Below are 20,724 nucleotides of genomic sequence, written 5' to 3'. Positions count from 1 at the left end.
TCACTTCTTCACTACAGCAAAGCCAACTAATACAGTGATCATTTAATATGTTTTGGAAAATACAGTATAAGCAATTGTTCTATTAAGCAATTTAGAGATAGCTACTATAGAACAGTATTTTCCCCCAACTACAAAAATGTGTTTTTAGGATCAAAAATGTGAAAATAGAGAAAAGTATAATAAAAATAAAATATATGTGTAATTCTACTGCTGCTAAGTCACTTCAGTCCGTGTCCGACTCTTGCGCGACCCCATAGACGGCAGCCCACCAGGCTCCGCCGTCCCAGGGATTCTCCAGGCAAGGACTACTAGATAATGGCTATTGTACTGCTTATATTTTTTCAGTGTATTTGTACTTTTTTCTTTTGTTTATTTTACTTTTTGTGAAATTGAATACTATGTTTCTTTTTTTTTTTTTTTGGCTATGTGGCTTATGGGATCTCAGTTCTGTATAAGGGAGTTAACTTGGGTTGAAACATACAGAAGTTTTTTGATTAGGTCTGTTTGTGACTAATGTAACTTAACTGGAAATCAGTCCTTTACTTTCCAGTTTTCCAATTTTAAATGGTAATTTTTTCTTTTTTTTGGCCATGCTGCACAGCTTGCTGGATCTCAGTTCCCTAACCAGGTATTGAACCGTGGTTGGGCCATGGCAGTGAAAGCCCGGAATTCTAATCACTAGACCACCAGGGAACTCCCATGATAATTTTTAAGTAAATAATTTCCAGGACCCAGAGCTCTTTATTTTTTCTAAAACGTATATACTTAATACACTGAACACTGATAGCTTGATTCCAGCTTTGACTCTACAGAATCTTCACAAACAAAATAGTACTAAGGTAAGGCATTTATATGTAGGATTTACTTGAATGTATTTTTTGTAATAGCCCTTGATTATCAGGATTAATTTTCATTGTCTAGGAATTAATTTAAAAGATACAGGAAAAGATACGTTTAGTACTTTTACCAAATTACCATGTTAGGTAAGTTTTCTTGTGGTATTTTTATAGGTTACGTTGTGTCAACACTGCTTTAATTAACTATCTTATATATTTTTGCAAGTATGCTTTTATAGCCCAGTAATAATAACTATTATTTACTTATCTCTTGCTTTGTGCCAGGGCAAATGCTTTCCATTTGTTATTGGAAACAGTAATTGTAAAATAATTGTGTCATGCTGATTCTTTTTAAAAAACATTTATTTACATATTTATTTTCATCTTTGGCCAAGTCAAATGACTTGTGGGATCTTGGTTCCCTGACCAGGTATTGAACCCTCGCCCTTAGCAGTGAAAACAAAGTCCTAACCACTGAATCGCTAGGAAATTCTCTGATTCTAATATTTGATTTATTGGGTAGTATCTTTCAAGCATTTTTAATATAATTCTTACTAGTTTACTGATATCTAGCTGGTATTTAATGTCTCTAATGTGCTGTGCATACCAGTATTTATTAAATAATTTATTAAGCTGCAGTTTTAGTTTAGCTAAATTAGTAAGTCAGCAGGTTTGTTTTTACAAACCTGTCAGTCATTCAGTAACATAACATTGGGCATTGGACCTTGAGGCCTGGGCTTAATTTACTGAATCTTTTTTTTCCCCCTATAGTTTTATTGAGATATAATTGACATACAGCACTGTATAGGCATAATGATTTAACTTGCATACATCATGGAATAATTATCACAAAAGTTCATTAGAAACAGAATTAAAGAAATAGAAATTACAGAATTAAAGAAATATAACATTTTTTTCCTTGAGAACTCTTAAGCTTTACTTTCTTAACAGCTTTCATGTATAACATAGCAGTATTAATTATATATACCATATAGTACATTGTATCCCTAGTACTTATTTATCTTACAGCTGGAAGTTTGTACATTTTGACTACTTTCATTCAGTTCCCTCTTCCCCACCTCTCACCTCTGGTAACCACAAGTCTGATCTTTTTCTCTCTGAATTTGTTTTTGAAGTATAATTGACCTACAACAATATGTTAGTTCCTGTTACACAACATAGTGAATCAGTAGTTCTGTAGATTTCAAAATGATGACCACTGTAAGTCACCTTGCCATCTGTTACCATACAAAGATGTATTCTGTCTACCAGGGGGACAGTGGCTGGGAGGAATTGTTATCGAGTTTGAGATTGATATGTACACACTGCTGTGTTTAAAATGGATAACCAACAAAGGCCTACTGCATATCACTGGGAACCCTGCTCAGTGTTATGTGGCAGCCTGAATGGGAGCGGGGTTTGAGGGAGAGCAGATACATGTATATGTACAGCTTAGTTGCTTTGCTGTGTACCTGAAACCATCAAAGCATTGTTAATTGCCTATACTCCAAAGTAAAATTAAAAGTTTTTTTAAAAAAGATATATAATTATTGACTATAGTCCCCACACTGTACATTTCATATCTGTGCTTCATTTATTTTGCAGCTAGAAGTTTGTACGTCATAATCCCCTTCACCTATTTCTTCATCCCCCCACTTCTCTGCTGTTTGGCAACCACCTGTTCTCTGTATCTGACTTTCTTTCTGCTTTGTTATGTTCTTTTCATTTATTTCAGATAACACATATAGGTGAAGTCATATGGTATTTATTATTATACTGAATCTAAATAGCTGTAGAAGGGCTAAATCATCCTGTGTGTAGAAAATTCAAATGTGTTCTATGCTTTTGACAAGAAGTATTTACATACATATATATATGTAACAGTTGTGTATGATGTTTTAAATATGTAATCATCAACAGTCATTACCTTGTATAATTCAAAGAGCTATAATTTGTAGTGTGTAAAGTATTCCTCAATAAAAAATTACTTGATAAGGAAAAAAAAAAGGGATAGTAATTCTAAATGAACCTGTATTTTTTTTCCCTAGATATTTGGTAGTACATTCCTTTTACTCCTTTTTTTGAATTGATAAGACTTTTATTTATTTATTTTTTTAAAACTTTTTCTTTTGTATTGGAGTATAGCCAATTAACAAATAATATTGTGATACTTTCAGGTGAATACTGAAGAATTTCAGCCGTAATATACATGAATCCATTGTATATTATGTATATCTATAATATGTATAATATACATGTATCCATTCTACCCTGCTGCTGCTGCTGCTGCTAAGTTGCATCAGTCGTGTCCAACTCTCTGCGGCCCCGTAGATGGCAGCCCACCAGGCTCTGCTGTCCCTGATAGGCTTGAATTTTAAAAACTATTTTTAATTTATAGAAGAATTGAGTAGATAGTATAGTACAGAGTTCCTATCTTGCACACCCCCTGTAAGAGTTTATTATTAGTATGGTTCATTTGGTACAAATAATGAACCATTTTATTGATATATTATTTTTGTTTTAGCATTAATAATATATATTATTAATTTTATTAGAGTATAGTTGCTTTCAGTCGCTTTAGATACATTTTTTTTTTGAAGTGGTTGATGGAATACTCTTGTGTGCTCAGTTGCTCAGTTGTGTCTGACTCTCTGCAACTGTATGGACTGTAACCCACCAGGCTCTTCTGTCCATGAGATTTCCCAGGCAAGAATACTGGAGTGGGTTGCCATTTCCTCTTCTAGGAGATATTCCCAGCCAAGGGATCGAACTCACCTCTCTTGCATTGGCAGGTGGATTCTTTATCACTGCACCACCTGGGAAGCCCTCAATATGTTAACTAAAGTCCATACTTTCTTTAGTGTTCATCTAATGTCCTTTTCTGTTAAAAAATAAGGGATCACATTCAGGATACCACATTACAGGTAGTTATAATGTCTCCGTAAACTTTTCTTGGGTGTGACAATTTCTCAGACTTCCCTTATTTTTGATGACCTTGACAGTTTGGCAGAGTACTGACCAGGTTTATTGTAGGATACCCCTCTGTTGGAATTTGACTGCTGTTTTTCTAGTGATTAGACAGGGATTATGTGTGTTGGGTAGGAAGACCACAGAGTTAGAATGCCATTTTTGTCAAACCACATCAAGGATGCATACTACTTTTGATTACTTTTTCTTTTTAATAGAATTGCATACATATAAATGTCATCCATCACTGATTACTTTTAATATGCCTTTTCAGATATATTATTTCAGCGCTTTGCAAAGATATTCATTGGCTGTCTTGCAGCAGTTACTAGTGGTATGATATATGCGCTCTATTTATCAGCATATCATGAACGGAAATTCTGGTTTTCCAACAGGCAGGTAAGAAGAAAGAATGTTGAGCATATGAACATTTGCTTCAGTATTTAATATTAGTTTTAAAGATGCATTTCCCAGGGGGTTTTATTACCATAAAAATGCATGGTAATATGATAAGTGTTTTCTTATGTTGTGGCTGTAAGCCATTAGGAACAAAATGGTATAGAAGCTATTTTGAGTCATGGTATCAGCCTGAAAGGTATAATAGATTGTATTTCAAGGTCACAGAATAGAAACAATGAGGGTGCTTTTCTTCATGCAATTGACTTATCAGGGACTTAAAAAAATTTTTTTTAATGGAAGGATAATTGCTTTACAGAATTTTGTTGTTTTCTGTCAGACATCAATGTGAATCAGCCATAGGTACACCCATGTCCCCTCCCTCCTGAACCTCCCTCCCATCTCCCTCCCCATCCCACCCTTCAACCTGTCACAGAGCCCCTGTTCCCTGAGTCACACACACAGCAAATTTATCAGGAACTTTTTTGATGACAGTGAAATGTTATAAAGTCTAGTCAGCTTTTTAGTAGTTTTGGTAGTTGACATTTATGAAACAGTCTGTGGACATTTCAGCATCAAAATATTTTAATTTTTGGATTCTATGATTAGAATGTCTGGAGGTGCTGAAAATGATTAGCAGACATAATGGTATTTATTAAAATGTTGCCTCATATTAGTATGTTTCATGTTTTAAATCCTGTGTAACCCACAGACGTTTGCTATGGTTATATTCATAATTCATTTGGCCTTTGAATAAGTTTGTTTTCAACTTATCTTTGCAGTCACATATATCTGTAATATCCATTGGCAAAGTTCACAGGGTTACTACTTGACTTTAAAGATTTTTTGTTTTTGTTTTAGGGGAAACTCTTTTGTTGGTGTTCTTATTTTTGAGCGAGTAGTCAAGCTGACTATATGTTTTTCAGACATTGATTTATCTAACAACACCTAAACATTTAACTGAATAATTACTCATCTGTATTGATTTGACCAAGACTATTGTATAGCCTATTTCCTTGAAAATAGTAGTTTTCAACACTGAATGTGCAGTAGAGTCATCTGGGATGATTTAAAAACTAACACAGATTCTTAGATGAAGCAGAGAGAGTATCTGGGGTCAGTATTGCACAGAGTCTTCCCACATGATTCTGTTACGTAGGCAGAATTGAGAACAACAAAGGTTTGGTAATCTAGAAGACATACATGAAGAACTTTGTTTTCCAGAGCATTGTGATGAGTCAGGGGTATTGGCATCATTTGGGAGCTTTTTCAGAGTTGCAGGTTCTCAGGCCATACTTGAGAATCAGAATCTGTGTTTGAATAAGATCTTTAGGAATTTATATGCACATTTAATTTGAGAAGCACTGATTAAGAGTTTACATCTTTGAAATTGTAGAAAGAAAATCCTGTATCCATTCATAAAAAATGATTTTCAGGAAATTTATTTAAACTAGTAAACTCTAAATGAGAAAAAAAGAGCTTGAAAAAAGGGCTCTAGATCTGGTCAGACAGATCTAGAAAAGACTTTATATGAGATTCACAGTGCACAATGACCACCTAAATTCTGAAGAGTCTTGCAATTAAGAAATTCATTTAACTTTCTTTAATCTAGCCTTTATACAACTTACTTAACCACAGAATTCTTTTGAGGTAATACCCCTTAATCTTAAGAAGTTCTCTTGATCAAACTTTGGGGAAACTGCTCTGATATCATTTGTATAATGATATGATACAATTTTATCAAATTATGATAATTATTTGTGAAAATAACTTTTGTTTAAAAGATTATTGATTTGTGAAAGTTTGATTCATCATGAAAAGCACAGATTTCAGTGTTTTTGACTACCTATATTCTTGGTTTGTTATAGCCCAGTTTAGGAATTTTAAAATTTATTTACTTTTCTGGAAGTTCATTTGAAAATCACGGATTAGTTATCTGCTGCTCTTCTAAACCCTAATTATGGGCTTGCTTTTCTGGATACATAGGGAAATGGAATAGTAATAGAAAAATAATACTTTCTTCTTAAACTTATATTTTTATTATGGACTTGTGATACTTAAGCTGTCATTTTTTATTACCTGCCATACTATTCTTGTGCTCCTATGATAATACTTTGGGTTTTCCTTCTAGATTTTTCTTATATATAGTAGGCAGATAACTTATGAGTTATAATCCAGTTTAAACCTTAGGTGTTTCATTAAAGTGATTGCCAGATTATGGAAAAGTTTAACCTTATTAATATGGCCACTAGTGATTAAAGGAAAATTCAAATATGTCTTTGGATAAAAGGATAAATAAATAACATTAATCTGAAATATGAGGAGAGAAAAAGATCACAGTTGAAATTTAAGTCATTGAGTATTTAAATAATCATTTAATTTTCTTTTAGGAGCTTGAACGGGAAATCACATTTCAGGGTGATAGTGCCATTTATTACTCTTATTATAAAGATATGTTAAAGGCACCTTCATTTGAAAGAGGTATGATAACTACATCTGTGTATTTAATAATAGTATTTTCCTAAAATAAAGCATTTTTCTTCTATGTGGAGGTTTGTTTCAGAATATAGATATTGTGCTTTTTATGTAGTTAATTTAAAAATTGGAAAAAGAAGGCACAGAGTATTGTATTTTGATATCCTTCTTGATAATAAAGTATTTAATGACTTCTGAATAACATGTTCAGTTTTCATAAAAGCAGAATAAATAACCTGGAGAAAAATATTTCTGACTTTAGGTGTGTACGAACTGACGCACAATAACAAAACTGTATCTCTGAAGACTATAAATGCAGTTCAGCAAATGTCTCTGTATCCAGAACTTATGGCCAGCGTTTTATATCAGGCAACTGGTAGCAGTGTATGTGTCTCTTTTGACTTTAATATTCATTTTCTCACGTATTTATGAATATTCAAAATTATATACTGTCATCCTATTGTCTCCTCCTCTTTTTTCCCCCAATTAGGAGATTATTGAGCCAGTATATTTCTATATTGGAATTGTTTTTGGATTGCAAGGAATATATGTTACTGCTTTATTTGTTACAAGTTGGCTTATGAGTGGAACTTGGCTAGCAGGAATGCTAACAGTTGCATGGTTCATTATTAACAGGTAAGAAAGGTGTTTTTAGTGAAACTTTACAATTTTTTGTGACTGCAGTAGTCAGAGTTCTAAAAATGGCTCCCTCCCTCCAAACTTTACATGCCCCTAATTCCTACCCGTGAATGTGAGATATCATTCCTGTGGTTGTGTTATGTTATATGGCAGAGTTGACGTTAAGGTGGCATGATTACCTGGTGGGCCTGTTCTAATCGTGTGAGCCCTTAAAAGTGAGCAGCTTTCTGTAGCTGGTACAGAAGGGAAGTCAGAGATACTTGAAACATGAGAAGAATTTGATGCCTTGTTTCTGGATTGAAGTGAGGAGGAAATGAATTCTGCCAACAAACACTGAGCTTGTAGAAGGAATACCAGGCCTGGATGAGAACTGCAGCCCCAGTTGCTGCTTTGATTTTAGCCTTAGAAGACGGTAGCCTTAGCCTTAGTCTTAGCCTTAGCCTTAGGAGAACAGAGAATCCAGCCATACTCTGCTGGGTTTGTGAGCTAATAAATTTGTGTTCTTTCAAACCACTACATTTCTGGTCATTGTCATGCAACAACTGAAAAATAAAACACTCACCTCTACCTCTCTTTTTTTTCCAAACAGCAACATTAGCGTACATGGATACACCTCCTCTTTCTTTGTTTATTTAAAATTGATGACACGGCTTTATGAAAAGAAGGAAGAGACATCAGCTATATCAGTTTTAAGCCAACCCCTTTATTAATTTATGAATTAATAAATCCATTAATTTGGATTAGTGTGTACTTTAGATTAATAAATCTGTTCCTTTTGGTGATCAGAGGAGTACCACTTCTTTAATAGTGAGGTACAAAGAGAAGGGGGATGGGGCTTCTTTGAATTAGAGGGCTGAAGTTTTCTTGGCATTGGTCAGTGTCAAAAACTTGTTTTTTCAATGATCCTTGTTTAGGTTTTGAAACATACTTTCTCTACACAGCACTTTCTCCCCATAACACTTAATGTGATTACATTTTAGAATATGAGACATTTCTTTCGTTATACGTTTTCCTTTGGCAACTGCCAAATGAAAAATATGATACTTCCATGTTATTGAGATTCAGATATAGGGCTATATTTCTAACTGGGCTTTGTATAGGGTCATATGCTGGCAACAATTGATGTAAGGGATTTGAAAAATCTTCCTTAGGGCCTTCCCTGGTGGCTCAGTGGTAAAGAATTTGCCTACACAGATTCTACAGGAGACATGGGTTTGATCCCTGATCTGGGAAGATCCCACATGCTGCTGAGCAACTAAGCCCTGGCACTGTAGCTACCGAGTTTGTGCTCAGGGCCAGGAGCTGAACTACTGAGCCCATGTGTCCTGGAGCCCATGCTCCACAACAAGGAAGCTACCGCAGTGGAAAGCCCGTGCACCACGACTAGAGCGCGGCCCCTGCTCACCACAGCTAGAGAAAGCCCGCGCGGCAGTGAAAACCCAGCATAGCCAAAAACAAAACAACCTTCCTTAGCAGTTTTCAAGTATAGCTTGCCAGCTTTTATGAGTCAGGTATGTTTCTTAAAAGTACAGGGATGGGAGGCTTTCCTGGTGGCTCAGTGGTAAGAACCCACCTACTAATGCCAGAGTCCGGGGTTTGATCTTTGGGTCAGGAAGATCCTTTGGAGAAGGAAATGGTAACACATTACAGTATCCTTGCCTGGGAAATCCCATGGACAGAGGAGCCTGGTGGGCCATATAGTCCATGGCATTGCAAAATAATTGGATAGTTGGACACAACTTAGCAACAAAACAACAATTATTTAAAATAGAGACCTTCTAAAAGGATTGCTTTCTAGGCTATCTGATGTATAATAGATCAGCCCAAGACTTAAGAACAAACAACATTCTCTCTTACCATTTCTGAGGGTCAGGAATCCAGAGCAGCTTATCTGGGTTGTTCTGGCTCAGGGTTCCATGTGAGATTGAGTCAGTAATTGGTTGGGGCTGTAGTCATCTGAAGGTTTGACCAGCCTGGACCATTTTTACTTTTCACTCATGTGGCTTTTTCAGGAAGCCTCAGTTCCTCACTGGGTGTTGACTTGGAAGGCCTTAGTTTCTCATCTCGTGGACCTCTGCAGAGGGCTGCTCACAACTTGGTTTAAGGTGAATGATGCCAGAGAGAGTGGGGTGAATGTGTCATAGTGGAAGCCAGGTTCTTTTATAACCTGACCTCAGAAATGATAGAACATCATTCTGCCGGTCATATAGATTAACCATGGCACAATGTGGGAAGTGGCTAATGGGTTGTTAATACTGGTTTGCTGTTCAGTCACTAAGTTGTGTCTATTTGTGACACCATGGACTGTAGCCTGCCAGGCTCCTCTGTCCATGGGATTTCTCAGGTAAGAATAGTGAAGGAGGTTGCCATTTCCTTCTCCAGGGGATCTTCCTGACCTAGGAGTCAGGGGCTATTGTGAACCATGTTGGAGGCTGGCTTTAATACTCATTTCATTTAATCCCTAGATCTTTCTTCATCAGAATTTCAAAGAGAAGAAGACCAGGCAACTTTTCCATGTAAAAATAACAGCAATTAAAAAATAAATAAGATTCCCTGTCAAATAAAATATTTTAAAGATCTTAGAATTATAACAAAATTGCCTTATTATAATTTGCCTTATTTAATGACACAATATATCCTGGGTAGCTAGAACAGGAGTTAGGTAGAAAAACTAATCTGATATATCTCTGTTAAAATATATCTTTTAGCAATTTAGAAATTCTTAGCAAGTAGTTTTTCTTTATATGTTTGTTTTGCATTGTTTATTTTTTGGTATATATTTTTCTTTTGTTTTTTTTTTGGCTACATGTTGCATGGCTTTGGGATCTGAGTTCCCTGACCAGAGATTGAACCCACCTCCCCTGCAGTGGAAGCAGAGTCTTAACCTCTGGACCACCAGGGAAGTCCCACGTTGGTATATATTTTATATGGCAAAATATATGTTAATGCCAAGAAAGAATATGCTATCTTTTTTATTCATCAGCTTTGGTTTAAATATGATTGCCTGGAAAAGTATAAAAAGACATGAGTTATTCCATTGTATTTTGAGTATTAGTTGTATTCTTAATGGCATTTTGTGTTCCTTAATATTAGAATTAGGATAGCAAAATAGCTCCTGTTTGTTCAAATTGAAGGATGTAGGCATACTAGAAAATTCAAGAAAATTTCAGGAAGTAGCACTGTGTGTACAGTAGTGGGGAGAAGTAAGATGATTCCCTCTGAATAGTCTTATCACCAAAATGGGGTAATCTGAGTCCAGTCTTCATGTATAAAGAATACAGAAATTGCTCTTGGTCCTCAGTGATCTTCTCATCTCAAATAAATACCAGAAAACCACTTTCAGTGGATCCAACTTTGTATTTGAAGAGCAAAAAAAAAATATCTGATTAAAAGTCTATACTAAGTTTAATCTTTGGCCAAAAAAAGATTACTAAACCCATTGGTGATTAATAAAAGGTAAAATACAAGGAATGCACATGTTGCGGAATTAACAGAAAACAGTGGTAACACGTGGTGCTGGATCTATAATAATCTTATTGGTATACTCCAGATACTTGTAGAATTATTAGGTTTCTCAATTTTAGATTCCAGTTTTTCCCAGGAATTTCATTTTATCCAAAAAATTAATTTTAAAAATAAGGGAAGATTTCACTGCCTCAGTAGTATTATTTGTAATAAAATGAAAGATTAGAAAACAACCTAAATATAAGGGAACTAATAGGTAAACTATGTCGATGCAAGAGAACATATAGCTATTTGAAATGATACTAATATTGCATAGGTATTTTTCAGCTTTCACACATGTACATAGACATGCCAAACTGTTTATCATATCTAATCTAAATCAGTGATTGCGAGCTTCCCTGTTGGCTCTGTGGTAAAGAATCCACCTGCCAGTGCAGGAGACATGGGTTCCATCCCTGATCCAGGAAGATCCCACCTGCTGTGGAACAGCAAAGCCGGTGGGCCACAGCTGTTGAGCCTGTGCTCCAGAGCCTGGAGCCACAGCTGGTGAGCCCACCTGCTGCAACTGCCAAAGCCTGTTCATCCTAGAGTCTTTGCTTTCGAACAGGAAGCCCCTGCAGTAAAAAGTCTACAAACCACAACTGGACAGTGGCCCCCATGACTAGAGAAAAGCCCATTCAAACAAAGACCCAGCACAGCCAAAAGCAAATAAAAAGTCAGTGTTTCTCAAGGTTCACATATGTGTATTTAAAACTATAACCATGGGTTTCGTCTGCTGGCTTAAATAATCTGAAGGATGCGTGCATATGTGCTGTCGCGTCAGTCGTGTACAACTCTGTGACTCCACAGGCTGCAGCCTGCCAGGCTGCTCTGTCTGTAGCATTCTCCAGGCAAGAATACTGGAGTGGGTTGCCATGCCCTTCTCTAGCGGATCTTCTCAACCCAGGGATCGAACCCGCGTCTCCTGCATTGGCAGCTGGGTTCTTTACCACTAGCACCACCTGGAAGCCCAATTTGAATGATGATGTTACTTAAATATAAAACATAAAACTATGTTTCAAACTCCTTGTGCTGAAAACATTTATGATAGTATTGAAACCAATTTACTAATGAAGTAACAAGCTAGTAGAATATTAACTAGAAACATTAATGTGAAAAATGATATTTTGCTAAAGCCAAATTTCTGCTCAGCATGTATATAGTACTGGAGCTTCCCTGGTGGCTCAATGGTGAAGAATCTGCCTGCTAATGTAGGAGACACGGGTTCAGTCTGCGAGTCAGGAAGATCATCTGGAGACAGAAATGACAGTTCACGCCAGTGTTCTTGCCTGGGAAATCCCATGGACAGAGTAGCCTAGCAGTCTACGGTCCATGGGGTTACAAAGAATCAGACACTACTGAATAACATATACCAGTTCACTAGGTTCTTTTGAGTTTGGCAGACCTACATGACTGGGTACTGTGAGATGACTCAGATCTCATGTTGATGTTATCCATTATGAAATTTTTTTTTTTACCATAGTTATCTGTACATTTTGTTTTTACTTGGCAGTACATCACTTAGTATTAAGAAAACCATCTCATGTTTTTTTTCTGATTAAGTAGTACTGTGTAACCAACTGGATTATTAACACAGACATGAAAGTGAGTCCTGAAATCTTTTGGCAATAATGAGTTACAAAGTGGTCATCCAGTTGATTCCCATTATGTTTACACTATGATGTATTTGAAATGAAAACACAAAAACTCCGAGTTGGCTGTCTCTGGGAATATATCCATAGGCCCAGTTGATGAAAGTAGTTATTATTTGAACTGCTGGTTTGTGCTGCTCTCTGCTCGACTCTGCCACTGGGGAGAAAAAGTAAGTCTCACTGGATTTTGTCACATCCCATTGTTATCCTTCTGGGGCTTACACCCACCAGGGATGGTGGTGTGGGGAAGAACGTTGAGTAGCGCGGGCATTCAGGACGGGCTGTGAGGAGGCTTGTTCATGTAGAGAACTGACAGAGTTACTCCGTTTTTGCTGCAATGACTAAGAAGTTTCCCTCATCTCTTCCCAGACAGTGTTTCTGGTGCACAGTTTTGTGGGTTTCACTGTGCTGATCTGTGCATTGGGTAGGGGTAGTGAGTGAGTCTTTGGAGTGAGGATTACAGTTCCAGCTTCCCAGTTCTGGGCTGGTAGAGTGGTGGCAAAGTCCTGACTTGAGAATAGACATCCTTTTGTTCCTGTTTGCTGACTAATGACATGTGAATATCTTGTTTTGCGTTTTAGAAAGCTAACTTTCACAACAGATTTTCAGAAGTAATATCGTATTGAAAATAGGTGGTCTTTAGAATACATGATATTCACAAAATGGTATTGCAGCAATCACATCTGGAGAAGAAATACTTATTCCATACATAATAAAATAAATTCCAATTGGGTGAAAGAATTAAAAGTAAACAGTGAGACCAATGATCACTATACAAAAACATTGGTTCCTGTTTTTAAAAACTGTAGTAGGTAAAGTCAAAAACAAGGTAATATATAACAATAGGAAGGAACTGGTTAGATTATGATAAACATGTATAGTTATGTACCATGACCATTCAATGTTCTTGAAGTTTATGGGCATATATATTATAGAAGGATGCTCATAATATATTGTTAAGTAAAAATAGATCATACAGAGTTATAAAAGAGGAAAGATCTAATACTGTTTACTAGGTTCTAGAAACTGTATTAAGTGTTTTTCACCTTGTATTTCATTTGATCTTCCATGTTTTTAATATGTGTGTATGTATATATTTTCAATTACATATACATTCGTAGAACACAGCTTATTTTCTAATACTTTTTAGCAGTTTTGAGGTATAATTGACCTAGAATGAGCTGTATATATTTAAAATGTACCAGTTAATAATTTTAGATGTTTAGACACACTTGTGAAACCATCAACAAAATCAGTATAGTGTTATCACTACCCAGAGTTTAGTTGTGCTATCTGGTAATTTCTCCCTTGTTCCTCTTCTCATCCCACCTCTAACACTGTTCCACTGTCTTCAGGAAACTGATGATTTGCTTTCTGTCACTGTAAATTGGTTTGCAGTTTCTAGAATTTTATGTAAATGGAGTCATGCAGCATATAATTTTGTTTTTTTCTTCCACTCAGCAGAGTCATTTTGAGATTCACGTATGTTGAGTGTATCAATAGTTCATCCCTTTTTATTGCTAAGCAGTGAAGGCAATGGCGCCCCACTCCAGTACTCTTGCCTGGAAAATCCCATGGATGGAGGAGCCAGGAAGGCTGCAGTCCATGGGGTTGCGAAGAGTTGGACACGACTGAGTGACTTCCCTTTCACTTTTCACCTTCATGCATTGGAGAAGGAAATGGCAACCCACTCCAGTGTTCTTGCCTGGAGAATCCCAGGGACAGGGGAGCCTGGTGGGCTGCTGTCTCTGGGGTCACACAGAGTCAGACACGACTGAAGCGACTTAGCAGCAGCAGCAGTAGCCTATTGTAATGCTGTGCCACATGAAAAAAAATGTTCCCCAGCAAGGGACTGAACCTGCGTACTTGGCAGTGAGACAGCAGAGTCCCACCCACTGGACTGCCAGGGAATTCCCTGTACCACAATTTAAAAAATAATTTTACTTATTTGTGGCCGTGCTGGGTCTTCATTGCTTTGCGTGGCTCTTCTCTAGTTTCGTGGAGATGGGGCTCCTCTTTGTTGTGGTGCTCAGGCTTCTCGTTGTGGTAGCTTCTCTAGTTGCGGAGCACAGGCTCTAGGTGCTTGGGCTTCAATCCTTGCAGCCCACAGGCTCAGTAGTTGCTCAGGGCCCCAAGAACACTCGGGCTCGGTAGTTGAGGCTCACGGCTCAGTAGTTGAGGTGCACAGGTTTAGTTGCTCTGCAGCATATGGGATCTTCCCAGACCAGGGATTGAACTCTGTCCCCTCCATTGGCAGGTGGATTCTTAACCTCTGTGCCACCAGGGAAGTCCCTGTACCACAATTTGATTGAACCAAAATAAATGCAAGCATGTTTGTCTCCATTAGGAGAATTATGCAGCAATTCTCATGAAGTATTTTAAAGCAATAGCACCATTGTGTTTGTGTGTGGGTGGGGGGAGAAATAGCCATTGAATTTATGGAGATCCAAATTTAATTGTTGGGAAGGGAGTCCTCTATGGTAGAGGATATGCATAGGAGACAACGCTCAATGGAGATTGATACAGGAGAAACTTGGGAGGCACCTCCAAAAACATTCTGTGTTTGTGATTCTGGAAATTTTCAAAGCTCTCTAGTATCTGTCATATACAGGGCTACTGTAATGTTAATTTTGGATAACCTGCTGATTGAAAGGAGTGTTAAGTAGATATTAGAAGATAACGCATTGTAATCCTAATTGTGTCATCTTCTAGCTAATGACTTGATTAAATCACCACTTCCTTGAGCTTCTTATTCCTTTTACATAAGAGTTAGTATAAGAACTGCTAATTCCACAGGGCACACTGTGCTCTAGAGAGAGAACCATGTCTAGAGATAGCCCTCTAGAGAGGGATAACCATGTCTTTTCTAAGGGAAGGGAAGATGGGGGTTGAACTCCAGTGTGCTTGGACCAGTTGTGTTTTGTAGCATGAGGCTGTATTTGCCCAGAGCAGAGATTCCTTTTTCAAATTCTCACAAAGGCCCATCTATTCATTAAGCAGACTCAGCAGCACTGAGTCTTCCTGGATGGGAGGTCAGGTAGTAGTGAAACAAGGGATTTGTTGTAAGATGCTGTATAGGTAATGGTGGCTTTGACCATGCCTACCTCACAGGATCTGGAGAACAATGAGATATGTGTGAAAGTGCCTTGAAAAGTGTAGTGTTACACAAATATAATGTCTTGCTCTTTTGCTGTTCATCTGTGGTTTATTTTAGGGTAGATACAACAAGAATTGAACACTCCATTCCTTTAAGAGAAAACTGGGCACTGCCATATTTTGCATGCCAAGTTGCTGCACTTACAGGCTATTTAAAAAGCAACTTAAATTCTTATGGAGAGGTAAGATGCAAATTTATTTGTCACAATTCTGATGTATTGCAAATGTGGTATATAATTTTAAAGCTATTCATATGAAAAGTTATATTCAGTGAAATCTAGTTACTACATGATATATAATCTTGTAACTTTTTCTGTAGTCTGGTTGACAGTAAATTATATTTAGGAGAAGGGAGATGTTAACTTGTTTTCATGCAGTTACTTGACAAATATGAAGAATATTTTCTTAAGAAAATGAATGTTTCATTGTTTTGCTGTTTCTCTCACTTTGGGGACATTCATGGCCTTTAATCATCATGAGTTGAAGAATGTTAATGAAGTTAGAAAGTTACCGCAAGTGACAGCAGTGGTAGCAGTGGACATTTTGTTTACATTTACATTTTACATTTTGTTTGCCTGATGTTTTCTGTGACTGAGGTATAGGTAAGCTTCAGGAGAATGTCCTGGGTAGTTTAGATTCTTAACTTTTGTTGTTGTTACTGCCATAAACCCTTTCAGGAATCAGGTGAAGCTTAGAGACTCCATCTCAAGAGTAATGATTTTAAATGCATAAAATAAATATGATTATAAAAGGCAACCAGTTATATTGAACTTGATTTCAGTGTAGTAATCTTTTGACAGTGTGTCTGCCTGTCTTGGGTTAAGAATTCTCAGCCTGAAAAAGGGACTGACTACAGGGACCTGGTTGGCTAGGAAATAGGATTCGCTCATGCTTCCTTTGTGAAATCTCTGAAAAATACTCTTTCAAGGATGTCAGATGTCCTGAGCATAGCAAACTTTATTTCATTTCCTATAGTACTAGAATTTCCTTTTTTATCTAAAATAACACATTTTAGATTTGTAATTTTTCTTTTGCTGGGTTTGTGTGAAGACCTTTCTGAGGAGGAATATTTTCTATAATAGGAAGTCTTTAATTGAATGTTTTCCTGTTAGATTGTGCAGCCTTCTAGGGAAGAATAGTTCTTCAGTTTTTGTATAAAAGTGTAACTTAGCAAAATGAACTGCTGAAGCTTCTTTATATTTACCATTATTTTGAATTAAAGTGAAAATTTTGTTGCCACAAAAAAAGATGTCTTTGGTTTTTTTGGCCGTGCTTCGAGGCATCTTAGGTTCCCTAATGGTGATGAAACCCGTGCCTTCTGTGGTAGTAGTGAAGTCCTAACCACTAGACTTCCAGGGAATTCCCTACCAAAGATAAAATGATTTTTAGTAAAATCATTCTTCTGGAACTTCCCTGGTGGTACAGTGGTTTAGACTTAATTTTCCAAGGCAGGGTGCATGGTTTCGTCCCTGGTCTGAGAGCTAAGATCCCATGTACTTTGCTGCCAAAAAAACGAAAATATAAAACACAAGCAATATTGTAACAAATTCAATAAAAGACTTTTAAAATAGTCCACATCAGGGTTTACCTGGTGGTCTAGTTGTTAAGAATCTGCCTGCCAAGCAAGGGACGTGGGTTTGATCTTTGGTCTAGAAAGATCCCATATGCCTTGGAACAACCAGGCCTGTGCAACTGAGAGACTGAATGCTACAACAAGAGAAACCACTATGATGAGACGCCCAGACTCCCCAAGGAAGAGCAGCCCCCATTCTCTGAAACCAGAGAAAGCCCACACAGCCACAAAGACCCAGCGCAGCCAAAAAAAGTAAATAAAAATGAAAAAAAAAAATCATCAGGAAGTGTATTACTAATAATAAAAATTTTAAGAAATAGCCCATGTCAAAAAAGTTTCTTAAAAAAAATAAAATTATTATTTATTTTAGAAGGTGTTTTAGAAGAGGTAGAATGAAGTGTAAACTTATTTTTCCCTTCTATACCATATTCTATATTTTTCTGAATATCATTGTTTATTGCCATGTTATGTATTCTTTCTAGTACTTTTAAAAATTGTTTTAATTAAAAAAGGACTTCCCTGGTGGTCCAGTGGTTAAGAGTCCACCTGCCAGGGCAGAGGATACAGGTTCAATCCCTGGTCCAGGAAGATTCCACACAGTGTGGGGCAACTAAGCCTGTGAGCCACAGCTACTGAGCCTGTGCTGTAGAGCCCGCATGCTGCGAGAAGGGAGATCACCACAAAGAGACGCCTGCGCACCGCAGCCCAAGAGCAGCCCTGGCTTGCTGCAAACAGAGGAGGCCTGCGCAAAGGCCGCAGGGCCCCTGTGCAGCCGAAATGCACTCATATATATAATAATAATAAAGTACATACATTTAAAAAGTAATAAATACATCTACATTATACAGATGGTAAAAAAAAAAAAATCAGTGTAAATGGATAGATACACAGTGAAAAGTATATTTCCCTTCAGTTCACTATTGTTTACCAAAGACATGCTGCTTTTTGAAGGGATCCAAGGATAGCCTTTTGAGAAATCTGTATGCAGGTCAGGAAGTAACAGTTACAACTGGACATGGAACAACAGACTGGTTTCAAATAGGAAAAGGAGTACGTCAAGGCTGTGTATTGTCATCCTGCTTATTTAACTTGTATGCAGAGTACATCATGGGAAACGCTGGACTGGAAGAAACACAAGCTGGAATCAAGACTGCTGGGAGAAATCTCAATAACCTCATATATGCAGATGACACCACCCTTATGGCACAAAGTGAAGAGGAACTAAAAAGCCTCTTGATGAAAGTGAAAATGGAGAGTGAAAAAGTTGGCTTAAAGCTCAACATTCAGAAAACAAAGATCATGGCATCCGGTCCCATCACTTCATGGGAAATAGATGGGGAAACAGTGGAAACAGTGTCAGACTTTATTTTTTGGGGCTCCAGAATCACTGCAGATGGTAATTGCAGCCATGAAATTAAAAGATGCTTACTCCTTGGAAGAAAAGTTATGACCAACCTAGATAGCATATTCAAAAGCAGAGCATTACTTTGCCAACTAAGGTCTGTCTAGTCAAGGCTATGGTTTTTCCTGTGGTCATGTATGGATGTGAGAGTTGGACTATGAAGAAAGCTGAATGCCAAATAATTGATGCTTTTGAACTGTGGTGTTGGAGAAGACTCTTGAGAGTCCCTTGGACTGCAAGGAGATCCAACCAGTCCATTCTGATGGAGATCAGCCCCGGGATTTCTTTGGAAGGAATGATGCTAAAGCTGAAACTCCAGTACTTTGGCCACCTGATGCGAAGAGTTGACTCATTGGAAAAGACTGATGCTGGGAGGGATTGGGGGTAGGAGGAGTAGGGGACGACAGAGGATGAGATGGCTGGATGGCATCACTGATTCGATGGACGTGAGTCTGAGTGAACTCCGGGAGATGGTGATGGACAGGGAGGCCTGGCGTGCTGCTATTCATGGGGTCACAAAGAGTCAGACATGACTGAGCGACTGAACTGAACTGAAGAATAGCTTATACTCCTATTTTTGTTTACATGTTTTTCTCCTTTTTTATTTAAACATAATTATTTTTCTGTATTGTGAAAGTATTCCATGAGTTTCTCCCTCCTCTCCCATCCTCTTTCATTTTTTCCCTCTCAATATTAAGGTAAAGGAAGTAAATTATGTTTAGCGTTATTTGATTATTTGTAACCACTCATCTGGTACTGGGCTTCCCAGGTGGCTCAGATGATAGACAGTCCACCCTGCGGTGCAGGAGACCCGAGTTTGATCTCTGGGTCGGGAAGATCAGCTGGAGAAGGGAATGGCAGACTACTCCAGTATTCTTGCCTGGGAAATTCCATGGACAGAGGAACCTGGTGGGCTACAGTCCATAAAGTCACAAAGAGTCAGACACAGCTAAGCAACTGACACACACATCTGGTACTCAAGAGTACACAGCAAGAGCAAAATATCTATTCAAATATTAAAGCAGTAGCAATATTAAGGATTGTATAAAAACATGGTGGTTAAAAAAGAGCAAGTTATTACTGTGGTATATTCTTAACCCTTCAGCTTAAAACTCAATTTTTTAAGAAAACAAAACTGGACTTTCTGCCATCATGATGCCTGTGAAAAACTTTATGGCATGGGGGAGCAAAGAAAGAAGCAGGTCCTAAAGTTTACTCGCAACTGTACACACCCTGTAGGGCTTCCCTCATAGTTCAGTTGGTAAAGAAGCTGCCTGCAATGCGGGAGACCGGGGTTCAATCCCTGGGTTGGTTGGGAAGATCCCCTGGAGAAGGGAACGGCTACCCACTCCAGTATTCTGGCCTGGAGAATTCCGTGGACTGTATAGTCCATGGGGTTGCAAAGAGTCAGACACGACTGGGCGACTTTCACGTCACTAGACCCACCCTGCAGAAGATGGAATCTTGGGTGCTGCCAATTTTGAGCAGTTTCTTCAGGAGAGAATTAAAGTGAATAGAAAAGCTGGGAATCTTGGAAGTATTGTAATAATTGAAAGAAGCAAAAGCAAAATTACTGTAACGTCTGAGGGACCTTTTTCCAAAAGGTATTTGAAATATCTCACCAAAAAATATTTGAAGAATTACCTGTGTAGTTGTTAAGAGCAATAAGTAATTAATCAAGGTGAGGAGGAGGAAGATAAAGATTAAAATTCAGTTATCTGGAATATTTTGTATGTTGTTGCTCTTTTGTTGTGTGGGATTCTTTGTGACCCTATTGACTGTAGCCTGGCCTGCCAGGCTCCTCTGTCTGTGGGATTCTCCAGGCAAGAATACTGGAGTGGGTTGCCATTTCCTTTTCCAGGGAAACTTCCTGACCCAGGGGTTGAAACTATCTTCTACATTGGCAGGTGGATTCTTTCCCACTGAGCCATCTGGAAAGCCCAATTTTGTATGAGATTTTCACTAAAATTTGGAAACCAAATAGATACATATATATATAAACTGTCATTCAGTTATGTTTGCTTCCCCTTGAATTCACCCTATACATAAACGTCTGTGTGTGTGTGTTGTAATGGAAAGAAGATTTGCACCTGAATTAGTAGTATTGACCACCCAGCAGTCAAG

At 37.7% G+C, this 20,724-nt stretch overlaps 1 protein-coding gene across 1 annotated transcript in view; it reads left to right on the top strand.

Moving 5' to 3' along the window:
- Positions 1-20,724, top strand: part of DPY19L4 (dpy-19 like 4) — a 55,813-nt gene that overhangs the window by 9,022 nt on the left and 26,067 nt on the right. The window contains exons 3-7 of the mRNA XM_068983910.1: positions 4,078-4,202; positions 6,590-6,680; positions 6,937-7,058; positions 7,165-7,310; positions 15,684-15,807. Coding sequence (XP_068840011.1) covers positions 4,078-4,202; positions 6,590-6,680; positions 6,937-7,058; positions 7,165-7,310; positions 15,684-15,807 — 608 coding nt within the window. The remainder of the gene's footprint in view (positions 1-4,077; positions 4,203-6,589; positions 6,681-6,936; positions 7,059-7,164; positions 7,311-15,683; positions 15,808-20,724) is intronic.

The sequence above is a fragment of the Capricornis sumatraensis genome, chromosome 11 (assembly GCF_032405125.1).
Source record: "Capricornis sumatraensis isolate serow.1 chromosome 11, serow.2, whole genome shotgun sequence".
Lineage (NCBI taxonomy): Eukaryota > Metazoa > Chordata > Mammalia > Artiodactyla > Bovidae > Capricornis > Capricornis sumatraensis.
The sequence above is the reverse complement of the archived record's forward strand: the minus strand, read 5'-3'. Positions and strand labels throughout refer to the sequence as shown.